This window comes from Culex quinquefasciatus, chromosome 2, assembly GCF_015732765.1.
Source record: "Culex quinquefasciatus strain JHB chromosome 2, VPISU_Cqui_1.0_pri_paternal, whole genome shotgun sequence".
NCBI classification, from domain to species: Eukaryota; Metazoa; Arthropoda; class Insecta; order Diptera; family Culicidae; genus Culex; species Culex quinquefasciatus.
The window spans coordinates 116,216,461-116,238,600 of NC_051862.1; the positions used below are offsets into that span (position 1 = coordinate 116,216,461).

The 22,140-nt window shown below is 36.6% G+C and overlaps 1 protein-coding gene across 1 annotated transcript in view; it reads right to left on the reverse strand.

Moving 5' to 3' along the window:
• Positions 1-22,140, reverse strand: part of LOC6046465 (gamma-aminobutyric acid type B receptor subunit 1) — a 203,096-nt gene that overhangs the window by 69,395 nt on the left and 111,561 nt on the right. The window contains exons 5-6 of the mRNA XM_038258438.1: positions 19,629-19,799; positions 19,181-19,397 (exon numbers count right to left, since the gene is read on the reverse strand). Coding sequence (XP_038114366.1) covers positions 19,181-19,397; positions 19,629-19,799 — 388 coding nt within the window. The remainder of the gene's footprint in view (positions 1-19,180; positions 19,398-19,628; positions 19,800-22,140) is intronic.

Consider the following 22,140-nt stretch of genomic DNA (forward strand, 5'->3'; position numbering starts at 1 on the left):
TTAGTGGTCCCGATGCAGGTTCCCAACCTACAAACCAACCTACAAATCGGCCAACATCGTATGGTCGAGTTGGCTGAATGCGAATGTCAATTAGTCCGCTTACGTCTGCGTATGTTGCGTCATTGACCGATTAGTCGGCTGTTTCGTCAGTCGGTTCATCCGACTAAACCCGATTATATTTTAAGAACAGTAGGGTTTTCGCTACTCCCACATATTGCATGCAATTTTGCTTGTATGCAACAGTGACGAACCGCCCTAATTCCCCAAACAAACTTTGGAGAAATACCATTCGGCCATGTCTAAATATTTCGGCAAGACTCAAAGTGTTCGTGTTTCTTTGGAGCCCTAAAGTTCGTGCTTTCCCTCGAATGAGCCTGCGCAGTCATTTTTATGATTTTTTGTAGGTTAGTTTTAAGCTTTAAACTAAAACTAAAAATTGGTCATTTTTTATACCAGAGGATATCCAGTTTTTTGTTCGTGAAAAATTAAAACGTAGCTTTATGTGCAGCATTTCAATGCCTTTGTGTTCTCCTATGCTAACTGGATAGGAATATTAGCTTGCTTAGAACAAGAGCACAGCGGCATCGAAATAAGACATTCAATATTAAAAATAGTATTAGGTATTCAGAAAACATTAAAGCTAGATATCCCAAGTAACATGACAAATGCTTCAGATTCTTATGTAGTTTTATATTAGTTTTATTAAAAGCAAAAATATTTATTACATTTTTCACCAAACCCAACAGGTTTTATCGTCACAAAATCTAAAAATATTTTCAAGGATTCCTCAAGATATGATAAAGAAATGTGTTTAGAAGTTTTAATTCAGTTTTCAACTTTTTTCTTTTAGTAAAGTGAAGAATTCTTGGTAGAGCCTAAATCACTTAACAAAGTCTGCTTTAAATCTAAATCTAAATTTAGACTTCAGTAAGCATTTTATTAATCTTGTTTGATTTTTGCTGTCACTTCGACACATTTAGTTGTCCGTGACGAACGCAGCAGTGAAATACTTTCAGGAGGCGAGCTGTTTTATTAAATTACGTTTTTAGGTTTAAATACTAGTAAATTCTTAGTGAATTTGTTTACAAATAACTGTCTCATCAACTGTGTGCTGATAATAATAAATAGGACTGAGGTGGTGTGTTTGAATTTTGAGATAGAATTGTGAGAAAACGGAATACTGTTATTGCGCAAAATCATTTTTGTGGCAAAGTGGATATAAATTATGTTGTCTTACAATGTATCGTCAATAAACGAGACGTTTGAATGTTTTTTCGTTATTGTGTTTTTGGCTTACATTTTGGTAAAAGCCATTCAGCCTTGGTTAGAACTGCTTCAAAAATTCATGGTTTTCGAAAAGAGTTTGAAAAAACTTTTCATTCTTGAAGTTATCTTGTTTAAAACTAAAAAGATTTAATTATGTGTATTGCTACGCGCTGTCATTTACAGTTTCACATTTTGTATTAGGTAGTATGCCTTAGCGTTTCAATTCAGTAATCGGTATCCGAAAGTGAGTTAATAATTTCTTCAAAATTAAACGCCGATTCAAAAATGGTCTATACATTGTGTTTTAAGTGTTTTAAGTGTTATGTGATTAAGTGTAATTTTAGGAAGACAAATCCTGTGAATTGTGCGTGAAGCAGAGGAAAACACCGATTTTTTTTATATTATAAGTTGTTTTTCTGTTGACAGCAGAAACAGTAATAGTGAAAACTGTTATTTAAAATTAATTATGCAATGTTGGTGTTCTAAGTGTTCGATTTGAGTGGATAAATAAAATCAATTGAAAAAATCGCCCAATCTGTTTTATTTCGAAACTTTCCCTCTACCAGATCTATACCAATCAATCAAAATCAGCATGCGTTACGGATTTGGCATTACGCGATTTTATCTTGATAAAAGCCAAGTTAAAACCTCCTTATATTCTCTAGTTCTTGAGTATTCTCTAAAAAGAGCTTCTCCCTTCCTGACACTCTTGAGAAGTTTTTAACAAGAGCATTACAAGGTTCAAAACATTTAAAGCAGTTTTATTTGAGTAAATAGAGTTTTGATTTCTTTAGCCATGTTTGCAGAGCTGAAAATTGGCTGAAAAAAGCAGCCATGTTGAATTTATGAAGAGGAAGCCAAATAAAATGTTTTCTGTTTCAAAAATCGATGTAATTTTGGGAAAAATATCAAGGGGGATAATTGTTTTACGAAAAATTAATCAGTGAAATTTCCGTGGCATAGGGCTTACGGGGTATATCATTGATGAAATTTTAATATTTTCTCTAGAATATAATGATATCATATTTATTATTTGTGTATCGAACTTGGTTCTAAATTTGGTTGATTTGACATGATGCAAGACTGAAAGGTGTCAAATCATGTTTTATTTTGCTTTTAAAAAATTCTGAAAGTTAGACTGAATGCTTCTTGGTTTTGAATAATTTTTAATGAGATTTGAAAGAGTTTTTGCGAACCAACATAAAACCTTGAGATAGGATAAAAACGTTTTAAACTGGTCTTGGATAATAATCTTTATAACCTCCTTAATGGGTCCACTTTGCACTTAACGTAGGTTTAACTCTTATTTAATGCGGCTTTCAGGAGTTAAATGTTTTATTTCCATTTTTTTTAATGCTCATGAATACCTCTTCAATAGTGTTAAAAAACTTCATTTGTTACTTGGGATGCTATCGAGAAATTAAAAGTGAGAGTGTGTGCAACATGCAGTTAAACTTTCTGTGAAGTTGCTGTGAAGATTACCATGGCACTTTAAAAAGTTTAACTCCATGTTGCACGCATACATTCTCACTTTTAATTTCTCGATAGAGTGCATAGAATATCTGAATGTTTGTATTTTGTTTAAGGGGTTACATACATGTAGAAAATCTCAAAATTTCATTTTTCCGAATATTTATCAAATCTTTCAAAATATGATTTCCAATCACTCCTGAAATTTTCATGAAGATATATTATGATTCAAGTGAGTAGAAGACGATTTAAGTTTAAAGTTTTGCCATGAACAGAGCGAACTGTCATACTTTTGAGCGTTTTTCTCGAAACAACGAGTTGATTTAATTTCGATTTTTTAAAAATAACCAAATCAAAAACTGACGATTTGTTTTATGAAAAACAGAAAGATATTTTTATCTTTTTTTTAAATAGACTTTTTTTAAAAATCGGCCTTCACTATGCATACGGGACCGGCTTAATGAGTCATTTGAGTCAATTTGGTCAACGCAGTGTTTAGATATCGTGACACCCGTTTTTTGAAACTGCTTTCTTCAAATAGCTCTATATCGGCAATGATGCAACCGAATATCTTGAAAATTACGCTCAAAATGTATATTTTAATGCCCTGAAATCAAATTAACATTCCAACTCCCAAGGATCCAAAAAAGTTGGAACGGTAACTTCAACTCGCTGGTTCTCGGGCATAACTCACCCAATCAAGACAATTCTTTTTTTCAGTGATTTGTTAGGATGCCTACAGTCATCCCACATATTCGGAACGGTTTACAGATCGGCCAATGTTCAACAAATCATAGAAAATCGTTAATTGAACATAATGATTTGCTTTTACCTTCATGTGAAAGCTTTTCTTGCGATCTTTCGATTGATGTATAGACCGGCTGTACATTTTTACGTTTTATATCAAGTTTTTAAAGAAAAACATTGACCCTTGAAATCCACAAATTCGGAACACTTTTTTTCTTACGATGTAAACAAACTTTTTTTTCTATCCAGGAGTACATATTTTTACAAAATACTAACTTCACACTCTGAAACCAATAAAACACATGCTTAGTAATGTTTTATTAATGGTCTGATAACTTTTTTTGTGAAAATATCAGTTAAATTCAGGTGTTCCACAATTGTGGGAGGCACAATAACATCCCACAATCATGGAACAGGCAATTTGGAGGCAGTGTTTTGCTGCTCTGGAGAAAATGATCTTGAAATGCAGTTTTTGTTGAAAAAGTACTACTTTTACTAGTGGAATAGCAAGATAATGTACAAATAAAGGTCCTAAAAATAACAGGGTCGACAGAAAAGTTGCATTTGGCATCCTATTGACAAATTACCATCAAAGTGTTCCGAATTTGTGGGTGTTCCGAATATGTGGGATGACTGTAGATGATCCTAGAACTTTGCAGAACTTAATTTGATCAAATCTGTGATTTATGCGATCAAAAACATCGTTCCAACTTTTTTTTTCGCGTGTAAAAAAAATCGTCTAAAATTCCGCGGAGGCAGTCATTTTTAAAAAAGGTGGAACGATGTTTTCGGTCGCAGAAATTACAGATTTGTTCAAATCAAGTTCTGTAAAATTTTAGGAACATCTAGACATTCTTATAAATCCTTGGAAACAAGAATCGTCCCGATTGGTTGAGTTATGCCCGAGAACCAGCGAGTTGAAGTTACCGTTCCAACTTTTTTGGGAGGCTTGGGCGTCCGTGTAAGTTGGACATGCGTTGGGCGTTCCAGTGTTAAAAAAAGTTTTGGTGGGTGCTCGTATCAAACCTTGACATTTTTGCCGATTTACATGTATGTATCCCCCTAATATATATAAAAAATAGTATTAGTTTGATTAAGCATGATTGCACTTCACTTCAAATAATGACTACCAAAAACTCAGAAATACTATCATACTAGAAAATGCAGTATGCAGCAAAGTTTTTTTAACCTGCAGCTGTCACAGCTGCATACTATCACTTTACGCAGATATTATGCTGTGCAGCAGAATAATTTGCAAACAGTAATTTAATTTCCCCGGAACAAACGATGATCAGCGGCAAAATGGTTCCAAAAGTTCAACAGGTTCCGTCTCACGGATGCCCTGGGGCAGCTGCGGTTCATTCGTCCTGATGGGTGTGCTTTCGAGCATGCCATAGCATGGTTAACCATGGGTTCAAGGAAAACTGGCGGTAATGGAGCAAAACTGGAAAAGGATGAAGGCGGGAAATTTGCTTCGTTCCAGGTTCTAGTGGAGAGTGAGTCAGACGACGACGACGACGCATCCTTCCACCGTTTTAAGATCCATCAAACCAGCTTGGTACGTGTGCACCTGGCAGGTAAGACAAACTCTGTTTCTGAAACAAGGGGCTAGCTACCCGCAGCAAGTTTCAACTTATTTTTTTTTTTTTTTTAATTTATATTTATTCAAATTTCTTTTCCATGTACATTCATTCAGTTAAAATATTATTGAGTGTCCAATCACAAACGATGACTTTTCACCTCAATTTTAAATACTAGCAACTTTCATTTATTCATGAAATATTGTAGCTTTCGCTATTCAGTGATTTCAAATGTAGGAGGTCCTACATGTACAAAAGGGAAAAGGGATACCTTAAAACTAACTTATAAACTATATAAAGAGCGGATCAATGCAGCTGAAGACTGCAATGATTTTTGTCGAAATGCATCAATTATCTTATTGGACATAACATCCAAAGTGTCAACTTCGGCTAATTGATGAAGTTCACTGGTGCTGAACCAAGGAGGAAGTTTCAGAATCATTTTCAGAATTTTGTTCTGAATCCTCTGAAGTTTTTCTTCCTGGTTAAGCAACAGCTTGTCCAGATCGGCACAGCATAAAGCATGGCAGGTCTGAAAATTTGTTTATAAATTAACAGTTTATTCTTGAGACAAAGTCTAGAATTCCTGTTTATAAGTGGATACAAACATTTAATATATTTGTTACATTTAACCTGGATACTTTCAATGTGATCCTTGTAAGTAAGGTTTTGTCAAAACCAAGTCCAAGATATTTCACTTGATCCTCCCACTTTAAATTTACCTCATTCATCTTTATAATGTGATGACTTTTTGGTTTAAGAAAATCAGCCCTTGGTTTGTGAGGGAAAATAATAAGTTGAGTTTTGCAGCATTTGGAGTAATTTTCCATTCTTTCAAATAAGAATTGAAAATATCCAAGCTTTTTTGTAATCTTCTTGTGATGACACGAAGGCTTCTACCTTTGGCGGAGATGCTTTTGTCATCAGCAAAAAGTGATTTCTGACATCCTGGGGGCAAATCAGGCAAGTCAGAAGTAAAAATATTGTATAAAATTGGACCCAAAATGCTTCCTTGAGGGACGCCAGCACGTACAGGTAGTTGATCAGATTTGCTATTCTGATAACATACCTGCAGAGTACGATCCGTCAAATAATTTTGAATAATTTTCACGATATAAATCGGAAAATTAAACCTTTTCAATTTCGCAATCAAACCTTTATGCCAAACACTGTCAAATGCTTTTTCTATGTCTAGAAGAGCAGCGCCAGTAGAATAGCCCTCAGATTTGTTGCTTCGAATTAAATTTGAAACTCTCAACAACTGATGAGTAGTTGAATGCCCAAGGCGAAATCCAAACTGCTCATCAGCGAAAATTTAATTTTCATTAATGTGCGTCATCATTCTATTAAGAATTATTCTTTCGAATAATTTACTAATAGATGAAAGCAAACTAATGGGCCGATAGCTTGAGGCTTCAGCAGGATTTTTATCCGGTTTCAAAATCGGAATTACTTTGGCATTTTTCCAACTACTGGGAAAATATGCCAAATCAAAACATTTGTTGAAAATTTTGACCAAGCAACTTAAAGTTGCTTCTGGTAATTTTTAATTAAAATGTAAAAATGCCATCCTCACCAGGGGCTTTCATATTTTTAAATTTTTGATAATAGATTTTATTTCATTCAGATCCGTATTAAAAACTTCATCTGATGAAAATTCTTGTTCAACAATATTCTGAAATTCTATTGAAATTTGATCTTCAATAGGACTCAAAACATTCAAGTTGAAATTATGAGCACTCTCAAACTGCTGAGCAAGTTTTCGAGCTTTTTCCCCATTAGTTAATAGAATATTATCACCATCTTTTAAAGAAGGGATGGGTTTTTGAGGTTTCTTAAGAACCTTTGAAAGTTTCCAAAAAGGTTTGGAATAAGGTTTAATTTGTTCGACATCTCTTGCGAACTTTTCATTTCGCAGGAGAGTGAATCTGTGGTCAATAACCTTTTGCAAATCTTTTGAATTCGCTTCAGTGCAGGATCACGAGAACGTTGATACTGTCTTCGGCGAACATTTTCAGACGAATCAGAAGCTGAAGATCGTCATCAATAATGGGAGAATCAAATTTGACTTGGACTTTAGGAATAGCAATATTCCTAGCATCCAAAATTGCATTAGTTAAAGATTCCAAGGCTGAATCAATATCAGCTTTGGTTTCTAAAACAAAATCATGATTTAAATTATTCTCAATATGATGCTGATACCTGTCCCAATTAGCTTTGTGGTAATTAAACACAGAACTATTGGGTCTGGTAACTGCTTCATGAGAAAGTGAAAAAGTTACTGGGAGGTGATCAGAATCAAAATCAGCATGAGTCACTAAAGGACCACAATACTGACTTTGATTTGTCAACACCAAATCAATTGTTGATGGATTTCTAACAGAAGAAAAGCAAGTTGGCCCATTCGGGTATAAAACCGAATAAAGACCAGAAGTGCAATCTCTGAACAGAATTTTACCATTGGAATTTACTTTTGAATTATTCCAAGATTGGTGTTTGGCATTAAAATCACCGATGTTCGAAAATCGAGATCTATGCCGAGTAAGTTTATTCAAATCCCCTTTGAAATAATTTTTATTTTCCCCAGTGCATTGGAATGGCAAATATGCAGCTGCAACCATAATTTTCCCAAAAGAAGTTTCAAGTTCAATGCCCAAACTTTCAATAACTTTTAACTTAAAGTCACGTAACGTGCTATAAGTCATACTACGGTGGATAACTATTGCAACTCCACCGCCATTTCGATTCATTCGGTTATTAGTTATAACTTTATAATCTGGATCACTTTTCAAATAAGTGCCAGTTTTTAAAAATGTTTCGGTTATAACAGCAACATGCACGTTATGAACTCGTAAAAGTTGAAAAATTCATTTTCTTTCGCTTTTAAAGAGCGAGCATTAAAATTCATAATATTGATGGAATTACTTAGATCCATGATTAAACTTCAGGGTAAGAACAACATCATTCGCAAATTTTAATCCAATCTGGATTGCTTCCATCATGGATGTAGCATTACTCATTGTTTGAATCAAACCAAACAGTGAGTTTTGCAAAAAGTCATTTTTCAAACGTAACATCGCCGAGATCAGAAGATCCCAAAGCGTTGCCAGCAGAAAATTTTTCAAATGAGATTTGAGGTACCTGCCCAATTTCAGAAAGATTGGTAGAGGATTTAAAATTCGTGGATGAACCCGAAACGACGTTAGCATAAGAAATGCCATTGTTGTTACCTAACTTTTCCACGGTAGGGGTATTTCTAGAATTGTTCGAGTGAGACAGCACGAACGTTTGATTTAAAGATGCAGGTACAACCTGACTTTGAGAAAATTTCGGTTTGGATTTCGGCTGATGCTTAGCACGAGAATCCAAAACCTTTTTCTGATGGGGCAATCCCAGAAATTTGATTTGTGATTTCCACCACAATTTGCACATTTAAATTGGGTGACTTCTTTCACGGGACAATTGTCCTTGTCGTGAGAAGAATCCCCGCAAACCATGCATTTTGGAACCATGGCGCAATGATCAGTACCGTGACCGAATGCCTGGCAACGCCGGCACTGGGTCAGATTCTGGCCATTACCGCCATGTTTCTTAAAATGCTCCCACTTTACCCGTACATGGAACAAAAACTGAACTTTGTCCAAAAGTTTCAAATTGTTGATTTCATTTCTGTTGAAATGAATCAGATAAAATTGTGAAGTCAAACCAAAGCGAGAAATATTCCCGTTTGATTTTTTCTTCATTGGTATTACTTGGGATGGGGCAGAGCCAAGCAACACCTTAAGTTCGTTTTTGATCTCATCAACCGACAAGTCGTTGGAGAGACCTTTCAAGACCGCCTTGAATGGCCGAGCATTCTTGGTCTCATACGTGTAGAAATTGTGTTTGTGGTTTTTCAAATAACCAACAAAAGTTTGGTGATCTTGTAAAGATTCCGTCAACAAGCGACATTCTCCTCTTCGACCAAGCTGGAACGAAACTTTCAAATTGCAAGTTTCCTTGCAATTCTTCAGTTGCGTTCGAAAGCTGGCCAAATCGGAGACGGAAGTCACAACAATTGGCGGAGCCTTTACTCGTTTCTCGACGGCAGAAGGCTCAGTACGAGGAGAAGGTTCCTTGTCATCAGTTTCGGATAAAACACCGAAACTGTTTGTCAATGGAATTGGAGGATTGACCTCACATTCAGAATCAGAATCAGACCTCAGAAGAGGCTGTTTTCTTTTTCTGTTTCCGTTAGCCGGTTTAGCGTTCAAACGCTTCACCGACGTAACGACCAAATCTTCAGAAGATTTGCGTTTACCTTTGTTTTGACGCATTTTGCAAGCAAAGTTCTCTTAAAAGATGGCTTCGTTTGTAAAATACAACAAAATTTCAGGTGGGGTTAGTCTTGAAAAGACTGTTTAGAATTTTGGAAAATAACTCAGGTAGTCTTTAAAAAGACTGTGAATTTTGTTTTGAAATAACTCTGAGCTTAGGTAGTAAAAAATACCGCAGCTCTAGTGTCCGTTCACCACGAAGGTTCGCAAGACACTGCAAGTTTCAACTTGTTTCAGGTTCTTGGTGAGCAGCTACGTCGTTGATTGCTAAAACATGCGCAGCAACAATTGGCAGCAGGATGCAAACAAGCCTCATAAATTTTAATACGTTATTAAGTTGTTTGCAACTCCACCATCAGCTTCGCGAATACTTGCACGGCTTCTGTATAAGCTTCATTTGGGCTAATGAAATAATAATTAGCGCGTAGAGTATATCCAACATGTGCCATACCCACACATGAACTGCAACGGATGTCAACTATGGTCTAGTTTTGAAACTAGAGAGATACTGATACAGACTTGGGAAAATGGTAGGTTTTCAACTTAGGCATTCCTAAATTTTACAAATTCTTTACTTTTTGGAAAACTTCAAGTAATAACGAAGAAAATTCAAATGACACTCTCACTTTTATGTGAAAAGTCAAGGATTCATGTTATTTTGATTTTCCCACAAACAAATATAACAAAAAGTTCCGTGATGAAAAGTCCAATAAATTAGAGAACTGTCGCTGCAAATAAGCTAAAGAACGACGACGACAAGAGCTCTCCACTCTTGGAAGAAAAGCGCAAAGAAAGCCGGAAAGCTTGAGTATTTCAGAAGCTAGAAATACTCCAAGTGCACTCCTGACCAAATTTTGCGATTTTATGCAACCATCGTTTGTACACCCTCGTCGTTTCCGTTCTGTCCTCAAGGCGGTGACATTTTTATTGACTCTGAGCACGATATGGTTGAACTTGAATTTTGTTTTGTAAATGTTGTTCCTTTTTTTTGCTTGCAGCAGCGAAACTTTAGATAGTTTTGCAATTCCGTTTAAAAGATACTGACTTTTCTTTTCATTCGATCTAATTATTTGAGTGCTGAAATTTTACATTTCAGCACTTGTATTGAAAAGTAATATTTTCACTGTTTTCAAAAACTACCTCTGCAAGCCTGCTTTGTTTAAATATGTTTATTCTGACGCCCATAGTTTTTGCCTATGGCTATGGTGACTATGGCTAACATTGCCCAACAAATCAAACTCATGACGAAACCCGTTAAAATACAACAGTAATATTTTAGATATTCAAATGTTTCGTATCAGAAAGCATGCTCCTTTCATGATTCATTGGAACAGAACAAATCATGAACTTTCCTGTGCTCAACAACGTAGAATCCATCTTCTTATTGGCAAATTCATCTTGATTTATAACTGTAATTTGTATTTGTGCATTCCCATCGGTCGCAACAAGTGGAATGATTATGAGGGATAGAAACATTATTCATCAGATTTAACGGCTCACATTCCGCAGAGTGTTTTTCCAGGGCTCTGGGAATCAAAATCGTTGCGGTTATGATGATGCTGATGTTGGTGTTTTTCGGGGGGTAAGCTAAAAATCGTGATGATGAACTCAATGCCACATGCTGACGCAAAAATGTTACCAGTTCAGTATATAACTCACAGCATACACCCTCATGCAGGATGGTCGATGTTGATAACATATGAGCATACATAATGATATTTACCCTTTCTGAAGTGTCAAGATTACGTGAACAACACAGAGATGTTTTTTAATGCAACATGATAAAAATCAAATTAATAAATAACATATGCAAACCAGGGGGATGCTAAAGGCCGCCATCTTGGGTGATTGAGATTGATAACGCGCGCAAACTGTGCACAGTGAAAACAAAAATATTTTTTTAATGATAATTCAATTTTTGTTATAAGAACTAAAGTAGTAAAAGTCATATTACACAGTAGTTAAAGTTAAACGATTCTTGTGATAAAAGTACAACTTTAAATGAGGTCATCGGCCCGGTGTGTGCTTAATATCCCAACTTTAGTTGTTAATTTTGCAAATAAATTGATAAAAATCACCTCAAAAACATAAATTAACTTTTAAATGTACATTGCGATAAAATTTTACATAAAAATAATAATTTATTTATTTTCATTTATGCCTGCAGTTTTTGTACTTTTTTTTACAGCGCGCAGTAGCTTTGTTTTGGTTCCGTAACGAAGTTCGCCTGGCGCCTTAATTGACAGCTCCCTTTTGTTCTGGTGCCGAAGTTGACAGCTTGTGTTGGCTGCGCGTGAGCTGCCTGTAGTGAGATATAGATGTCGCCCCCCCCCCCTGATGCAAACCAATTAGGATTCACGCCGACTCGGTTTTTAGGTTAGAAATTTGACAGATTGGCTGCACTGTTTACATTTTTTGCCCGTGTGTCTCAGTAAAAATGATTTCTCATGATTCCCTGCATAAATCTTAATGAAACTGGTTGCAAAAGACGAGATTTTTTTTTGCTTTAAAATAATGAACATCAATTTTTAAGCGCGCAAAAATTTGTGAACTTTTTCTTCAAAAAACATGTTTTGGAACACGAAAAAATGAGTTTCCCCGTATATATCAATGAAATAAACAGTTATATAGTTGATAACAGATGTATTAACGTACATTCAACAATTTTTATTGATTTTTGACAGACTTTCTTGCCAAATAGTCAAAATTACTATCTTTTTCTGAATTTACAGTTTTCTCATAGAAAAATCAAACAAATATTATAAAAAAGTAAAAGTAAATCTTTCCCTGTTCCTGAGGGGAACACCCTTGAAGAGTATCGGGGCCGGCATTTACAAAGCGGATTCAGTGGCAGTTTCATTCTCAACTTAATGTTAACATGTTAAGGTTAATGTTAACATTTCATAGGTCGCCTCCCTAAGGTGTCGTGATAAGGTCCAGTTTGTGACGATACACTACCTTACCTTTACTAAGCAATCGATTCCAGAAGAAAAAAGATCACCAGTTGTGTTGGTCCGAGCCGGGATTTGAACCCCGATCTACCGCTTACGAGGCGGAAGCGTTACCACTGGGCTAGGTGGCTCGGTCTAAATATTGTAAAGTTTTACACCAAATTGTTGGAAATAACTTTTCTCATCCAAATCCGGCATAAGTTTTATAAAAATGTTGGTTATGAAGGAAAAAAACACACATTTTTTCAAAAAAATATTGGTTTACGCTACTTCTTCATAGGTGGCAACATGTGTCTTTTAGCTTTGCTGGAAATCCTCTATCTCGTTCAAAACAAAACGTTCAAGAGCCAAACGACATGCGACACCTAGTGTTGAGTAGCAGAGAATGTCGATTGAAATTTTCTCCCTTTGAGGTTATATATGTGAATTCTATTTTGTTAAATTTTAGCGTTCAAAATCAACTTTTGAGCAAAAATTCGAGCTGATACTTTGTTAACTTTTGATGCTCTATCATTTTAAACAATATTATTTTTTCAAAATTTTTTTATTGCGTTAATTTATAGAGGGCAAAATGTTTACACTCGTACTACTTAAATCTTTTCTCAAAAGTTGTTCTAAGAGCTGTAAATTCAATTTTAAATTTGCATTCCTATGTAACCGAGCCCTGATAATTGAGAGATTCGACAGAAACGTGCACGCATCCTGGTGGCGAGTAGAAGCACTACGCAACGATGTTCGGAATGACAGCGTGCTTGGATTTTTTTTTGCGGTTTTTGATTTTTATTTCCTTCAAATATTTTTTAACGTCGATGAAAGTCATTGTAAAGTGTGGCAATCGCATAAACGAATCGAATGATGTAAAATCATAGGGGCTGAGTTAATTTTTCATGTTTTTTCCTCAAATTTACCAAAAAGATCTTTTGAAAAATTGATTTAAATATGATTTATTTGATTGATAATGCTCCTTATGTGTGTATTATTGATAGAACAAACTATTAGAGTCATATTACAGCATAATAACAATAATTTTCTCAAAAAATTGCCAGTTATTCGAATTTTTCCAAAAAATCACCAAAATGCATTTTTAAGGTCAATATTTTGGTCAAAGGGGAAGAGAAGTAAAGTTTAAACACTTTTACATAACATTTCATCATTACTTTTAACTTTTGCAACATTTAACTCAAGTTATCCAAAATATCGATCATCTTTTTAGAAAAATCGTTTTAATAAAATTCCAGTCACAATTAATCACTACAAATCACCACGCATTATGATCGTTAGCGAAATTGCCACACTTTGCAATACCGCACTTTTCTGAAAATGCTTGATTTTTCATCATAAACGCGATTTTTCCCTAAAAACTGTTCAAACTGTATGGGGGCTGTCATTCCGAACACCGCTGGAACAACAGCGAACCTAGCGGAAAAAACGTCGTCGAATTCTTCAATTTGAATCGTCACTCTTCGATGCTTTGCGCCATCTGTCGGAATTTTTGAGCTTTTAATCGCGAATGGCAAATTCAATAACCATCAATAATCTTTAGTGCTAACCATTAACAAGAATAAGTTTTGGGAATAAGATAACCTCCTTACTTAACCTCTCAACATCATTCCATCATTCCCTTCATCATCTGGTATCGTTCCCAGGTTTTTCCTCACCATGTATACTCAGGATGAACTTTGCTCCGGCGTGCTTCTGTGATTTCCGGACGACTTAATCATTTTACGGAATATTAAAACACGGTCATGGTTCAACATTTCCTTCTAGCACCGCTTCGTCTCCACGTGAAAATCTGTTACGGTTGTTGGTTTTCATGAAGCTTGAACGGATACGGTTAGAACGCACACTGGCCCTGGACCCCCAATGTGGTAGCTGATGTTAGTTTTCACCCTAGCATAAGGAACTTCCGTAGACTAGAGTATGGGTGACCTTAATTTATATCTTGGAAAGTATCCAGCAGAATAGATGACGTCTAGTAATAAGGTTTTTTTTTTGGAGATCACAAATGGCTTTGATTCAATGGCTAGAATTATTGTTTTCAAATATTTTGTCTTCTGAATTGTAATCTGTGAATTATTTGATTGTCAGTAGTATGGTATTTCTCAAAATTGCATTGATCAGCCACTTAAAACTCATTAATCTAGACTTTTTTATTAGACCCTATAAACAAATGTAAACATTGGGTGTAACCCGCTTAATCCGATGGACATTGACATAAGGTAAGAAAGGGATAAACTCAATGTTTAAATTTATTTATAGGACCTAATAAAACAAGTCGAGAAATTATCATTCTATCGTTTGTTACTTTTACATATTTTGACTGCCAACAATTTGGGGGAAACGATAGCGCTCCAAGGCGAGTTATGTGAAAGCATGAGGCTTATGGTTCCAGGACCACCTCCTTTAGGATTTTTTGCGAAATGATTGGGCAAGAGCCGACCAGCACAGACAAACAGACGTAAATCTCTATTCAAATTCCATCAATCACAAATTTAACGGATGTTGTTTTGGGATCGATCACCATCAAAGGATGGCGCTACAGTCGATGCGCATTTCACGATCAATGTCAATGTAGCTCTACGTGTTCCGTACATTGTATACTGCATATACAGTTTGTAAAAAAAGTATTTACACCCCTTGGGCACTATGCAGATTTTGTGATGAAACATGTACACAATTTAAAGTTTGACAGAAACCTGGTACTACGTTTTGTTCAAAAACTCTTGCCGAACATTTTGCTATAAAAAGCTCATGAAAAGATGATTTCCCTAAAAAGTTATATAGAAAATACTACTAAGGCGTCATCCATAAAGTATGTCACGCTCTAGGGGGAGGGGGTTCTGAGAAAGTGTGACATTGCGTGACAAAGGGGGGATGGGGGTAAATTTTGGCTGATTTCAGCGTGACGTACTTTATGGATGAAGCCTTACAGAAATCAAAAACGGTGGAGAAAAAGTTTGTATACCTTTCGAAAATTTAACATAAATAAAGTTATTTTTTGACAAATCACCATAAATCCAGTCTCCCAACACCAAATAGGCATTCTTGACTAATTAAAAAAAACAATTTGGATTGAATATAAAGTTCACTAAATACTTAGTATAAAAGTATATATAACTCTGTAAATTCTATATAAAACTTATCTAAACTTAGGGAAAAATCTCGTATCTTTGGCAGGTTAAGCACTCGCTCCTCACTCCATCCAATTTGCTGATTTTCACTATTTATACAACTAATTTTGCTCACTTCTTATTGAGCTATTTATCACCCGATTTCAGTTGAAAACGCTTTTAATTAGCTTTAATTGAATGTCAAAGTTCTGACCTGCCAACATTAGAGGCACGCTGGAATTAGATGCTGTTCCCCTACTTGCTTTAATCGCGGCGAGGTAAAAGAAGTTTAGCTTTTTTTCGCAGTTTGGATAACTTTTGTCGGATGTGCTGAAGATTTTGGTGGCGTCGATCAATTTTGCGGAAAGCAATTTTCGTTACATAATAAAAAAAGGTTCTAAGTAGATTATTGAATGTAAATATCGATCCCATGCTCGATGTTACACAAGACTCGTTTTAAAGCGAAAATTTGTATTATTCGGTGTTATCAATACGTAATGCTCAAAACATCCAGATTAAATGACTCTACAAAGGTACAAATTATCCCCGAAATAATGTGGAAGGTTGATTGGCTGGCGTAAATTTTAATATATGCCATAATCTGTGTTAATTTTAAGCTCCCTCTGTACAACGCGATGATCTTCTTATGTATAAATATGCAACTCTGTCAGCAGTGCTTTGTTCTTAAATTGATTTAATACAATAAAACTCTTAAAAACTCTTTAGCGTGTGAAAGTGAAAGTTTATCCAACACGAAAAAATATCGCACCCTATCGCGGCGTAGTGTGGCTTGTTGGAGCCAGAATTTCACCTTCCGCTGGGGGAGGAAAGCTTCATTATAACCCAAAAGGACAACTTATTCCAGAGCCAGCAGAAGCACCTCTACCGTTGCTGGAAAATTCCGCACGAATGAAGGGAGAGGTGCAAGCGTTTATGCTCACTGCTGAGAACAAGTATAAGATTCAGCTTCCTATAGTTAACATTCTTACGCGAAAACGATGCGACCGACCGACCGAGCGGCTACCCCGCATGGAATAAAATTGAGTAAGTTTTTCTCCCCGGCGGACTTGCCACCACCTCGTGATGCCCTGGCACGTGAAGCTGCGTGCTCTGGGGCCATTGGAGTTTGCGAAGGAAGAAGAAGAAGAGAGGCAGAGCATCGAGCCTGACTCACCGTAATCTCATTCACCCATTTTTAACTTAATTGAGTTTTCCGTGAGCAAATTGGAAGAAAACAGTTTAAGTAAATTGGAAAACTTTAACGCTGATGTTAAAGTCAACTTGGCTACGGCCCGATACAGTATGTAAAAAAAGTATTTACACCCCTTGGGCACTATGCACATTTTGTGATGAAACATGTGAAAAAATTAAAGTTTGACAAGAACCTAGTACTACGTTTTGTTCAGAAACTCATGCCAAACATTTTGCTACAAAAAGCTCATGAAAAGATGATTTCTTTAAAAAGTTATATAACAAATACTATTACGAAAATAAAAAAGATGCAAAAAAAGTTTGTACACCTTTCGAAAAATTAACATAAATAATGTTATTTGTTGACAAATCACCATAAATCCAGTCTCCCAACTCCAAATAGGCATCCTTGACTGATTAAAAAAATAAATTGGATTGAATATAAAGTTTACTAACTACTTAGTATAAAAGTTTATATAACTCTGGAAATTCTATATAAAACTCATCTAAACTAAATTTTGCAAACTTTTAATTCAACTAAATGTCAATATATAACCATGGAATTGCTAAATAAACATTTTGGAGTGGGAATAACACCGTTTTGGGGGTATTTGTATCGATAGAATAGATTTTTCGTTGGAATTTCGTACCAACCCGGAATTACGTCGTAGGAAAATCCGCCGGCATCCGAACCGGTCCACGATTCACAAGTCAACCTATGTGGAATCGGAAAGGGCATAAAATTTCCGATCTTTTGATACCCAAACATCTAGGTTTTCTTTACAACCTACGTTTTTAAATACCTGGGCAAAAAGTAAGTTTGATCCACGAGAACAAAAATTACGAAATTCCATACATTTTTGGCAGGTTGCTCAAACGAAACCATAACAACGTTTTTGCTTAGGTATTTAAAAACGTGGGTTTTATAGAAAACCTAGATGTATGGGTATCAAAAGATCGGAAATTTTATGCTTTTTCCGATTCCACATAGGTTGACTTGTGAATCGTGGACCGGTTCGGATGCCGGCGGATTTTCCGACGACGTAATTCCGGGTTAGTACGAAATTCCAACGAAAAATCTATTCTATCGATACAAAGACCCCCAAAACGGTGTTATACCCACTCCAAAATGTTTATTTAGCAATTATATGGTAATATATTGACATTTAGTTGAATTAAAAGTTTGCAAAATTTAGTTTAGATAAGTTTTATATAGAATTTCCAGAGTTATATAAACTTTTATACTAAGTTGTTAGTAAACTTTTTATTCAATCCAAATTATTTTTTTAATCTGTCAAGGATGCCTATTTGGAGTTGGGAGACTGGATTTATGGTGATTTGTCAACAAATAACATTATTTATGTTAATTTTTCAAAAGGTGTACAAACTTTTTTTGCACCTTTTTTTATTTTCGTAATAGTATTTGTTATATAACTTTTTAAAGAAATCATCTTTTCATGAGCTTTTTGTAGCAAAATGTTTGGCATGAGTTTCTGAACAAAACGTAGTACTAGGTTCTTGTCAAACTTTAATTTTTTCACATGTTTCATCACAAAATGTGCATAGTGCCCAAGGGGTGTAAATACTTTTTTTACATACTGTATACTGTGGAGGAGGAGAACCACGTCCGGATGTAATTGGAAATTTTTGGTAGCTTTCTTTTGATTTATTCATTTGATTCACTTGAGCTCTTAAATCGCGATGGTCAGATTCACTTAACAAGTTCCGTTGAAAGTTTGGCACCTGACAATTAATGGAAATTTCGAAAATAATTTAAAGAAACAACAACTCGCAATCCCTAGGACTTGGCGGTCTCTGTTGCAAGAATTCTACTCGGCTCTAGGAGGAAAGCACCCAAAACCACCTTTGAAATCACACTGACTTTGGGTTATGAGACCATCGACCACTTTTGTCTGCAACTTCTGGAATGATCTATTGACCTAACAATAACACTTTTCACTACAACGGAAGGCCCACTAAAGTTAGATTCTAACAATTGACGCGATGGGTTATTCTGTCAACAAGATAAAAATTTAAATTGAGTTAGTTAAAGGGTTGTTTTGCTAACTAACTATTTGGACAGAAGTCGGGCTTTTTTTATAAAAATGAGTGCGCTGCTCTTTGAAAACAAACCTACACATTTTGGTTAACCAGGCAGTAAAACCAACAATCATGTATCACGACAAAACACGTGTTACGGGTTTCAACCATTTGCAAACATTGCTGTCGATTATTGGAGAACGATTTTATGCTTGTGTTCGATTCCAGTCACTAATCCGTAAGCTTAAACGAGAAAAAGAGAGCGTAAGAAGCAGAGCCGGAAGCTCGAATGGCGTCGGGGCTCCTAAAACATGGGATATACTCTAAGTCTGTCATTCGCTTCATTTATCTCAGAATTTGCAAATCATTCCTTGGAGAGGCAAACGGAGGAAGGAAAAAGCTCAGCTTGGTGAACGAAAGTTGCTGAACAAATCGAGCGTATGAAAATCATTCCTGATGAGAGTTGAAAACGGGGAAGAAAAATTGAAAATATCAAGTACACTACCTACCGATAAAAAACCACACGTAAGCCCTTCCGTAAAGCTGCTGTTTGTACATTTCGCACAGGACCCGCCTGGCTGCGACTACGTAGAATAGTCCGACAATAATACGGGCATCTTGTCTCCGGAGATTCCGCACCGCATCGGTAGGATCGGAAAGGAATGATTGTCTTGTCACTATCTCGATTCCGGCCTCTTTGCACCGGGTCTCCAAATCCTCGACCGTCTCCACGGTGGACCGACATGGAGAGAGAGAGAGAGAGATAGAGAGAGAAAAAAAAGGAGCAAACAAACGATAGAGAATACATAATCTGTTAGTAATCGGATATGACCCGGGGGCGATACACGGATTAGAGCAACTAAGTGGCGTACAATCAAAACACAGAGCGCAATTATACGACCACTATTGGATTTACAATCGATTTCCGAATAATCCATAATGGGCTTATGTACTTACCGATATGAACACTTCTTCGGCTTGCTGGAGGATCGCTACACGCGACCACCCAAATTTTTGCATTAGTTTTATTCTAGTAGGATTATGTACAGTCGCAGACGGATGCGTCCTAAATAACGTAGGAAATCTACTTCTATCTGATAAGGCAGGGCTAGATGCGCCGTAACATAACTGGAAAGAGAGAAAATCTAATTAGATTATATGAATGGAGTGTATGTTATGATACATGGAAAAGTAGACGAATATGAAACATTTCTATGGCAAGATTTTAGTATCTTCAAAACTACGGAAACTATCAGGAGAGTAGCCGGAATCTTGGTTCACTTCAGAGTCGAGGGACATAAACTTCAAAAAATTGCAACGGCCTAACTGATAAACTGATAAACATAAAAGTACAACTTGATTGTTTTTCATTTTATTTTAGCATGATTTGTATGATGAAGCGTCGTATTTGAAATACTTAGCATCAAGGACAAAAATGGAGTCATTTAACAATCGGCAATGTTTGTTTCCGAAAATCAAATCGTTATCGTAATATAATTTTCATCTTAATTAACTTTTTTTTGTAATCTATATTCAAATCCTTCATTGACAGTCAAAGTTCCAATAGTAAATGACACCACATATATCCATACTGGTCGTAGATTTGCTAACATGCAGTCTATCTTGCTCACGTCAGTGAATTTTTACATTTGAAAGGAGCAGGATAGACTGCTTGTTCATAAATCCACATTGACCTATTCACATTGTTTTGCTTGAAATGAAATACTGTGTCATTAAATTTTAATTTTAGTTGAGAAAACAAACCACAAAAAATGTTTTGCCGCAAAACTATAAAGTGTTAAGTTTTTTTTATCTTTTATGCAGTAAACCATCTGTTGCATACAGCACAACGCCAGATCTACTCAGCATGACGTGCCGTGTCGATAAAAATAAGCATACAATTTTCGTTACGTCACACCGGTAGTGGTTGTCTGTTGCGGTAAGCGGATATTTCCCGGCAGATGCCAGCAAAAGGGACCTATCCACCCAAAGGATTTTGATTTAAAAAGGCAAAGTTTTAATAGGATTGAACAGAATAAATAAACATGCAAATTGTATGTTGTATGTCATTCAAGTTTTTTTTAACTTCCATGGATGCATACAATGATTCACTATAGCACCGATGCTAATGGTCAACCATTCTACAAGACTTTTATTTAATAATAATGCAACGATTTATCCAACCACTAGGGAGCAATTCCACATAACCACCATAAAGGTACAGTCATCCCACATATTCGGAACGGTTTCCAGATCGGCCAATGTTCAAAAAATCATAGCAAATCGATAATTGAACTTAATGATTCGCTTTTACCTTCATTTGAAAGCTTTTCTTGCGATCTTTCGAATGCTGTAACGAACATCTGCAAATTTTAACTTTTATATGAAGTTTTTGAAGAATTACATTGACCCTTGAAATCCACAAATTCGGAACACTTTTTTCTTACGAATGTAAACAAACACGCTCCCTCCGTGTACGCACGAGAGCATGCAGCTAGTGCTCAGTGCTCCATCGTTTTTTCGATTTTTTTCGCCGTAATTGATTGTGGTTACCCGCGAGTTTGCTTCTCCAGCATGCCAAAGGCTGGCCGTGGCCGTGGCAGTTCGAGTGCGGCCTCGAAAAACCCGCGAAGTTCGTCTACCGGCCGTGTGCAAAAAGGTAAACAAACCAACGCCGTGTCGACCGCCATCGCGCAGGGGAGCGTGAACGCAGAAGGCATCGACAAAAAGTTACTACATCCCGGATATGTCCCAAGATCACCAGTGCGAACCCGTTCCGGTACTTCCGGTGCCACGACCAGTGGCACATCAACATCCGCCAACATCCCCATCAGGAACGAGTTCCAGATGCTGAGCAACGACGAAGAAAATAACAACTCTGACGGTAGCAGCACTACCGACGATGACGACGACGCTGATGGTCGCGCACGGAAAAAAGTGCCGACGTCAAAAAAGAACAAATCTCCAGCGGAACGTAGACCACCTCCAATTTTTGTTTTGGACACGTTAGCGGACGATGTTGACGAGTTGCTGGAAGGCCTCGGATATTGTCTGAAAATCGGTAAGTCGGCAGTGCAAGTGATCACACTGACCAAAAAGAATTTCGACCTGGTATTTGAAGAATTGAAGCGTAGCAACTTCAACTTCTACACATTCAACCCCGAGAAGCCCCCTGTAGAGGTCGTCTTGCAGGGTTATCAAGACCGTCCGATCTCCGACCTGAAGGGTCACCTTTCGGACGCCGGAATAAAACCGCGGGAGATTAAAGTGCTCTCGCGCAAGACAACGGTAACAGGTACACACACACTGTACCTGTTGTACTTCGACCGCGGCACCGTCAAGATCCAAGACCTGCGGCGGACTAAAACGTTGGACGGTTTTTGGGTAAACTGGCGGTTTTACACCAAGAACCCGACGGACGTAGCGCAATGCCACCGTTGCCAGAAATTCGGCCACGGCTCGCGGAACT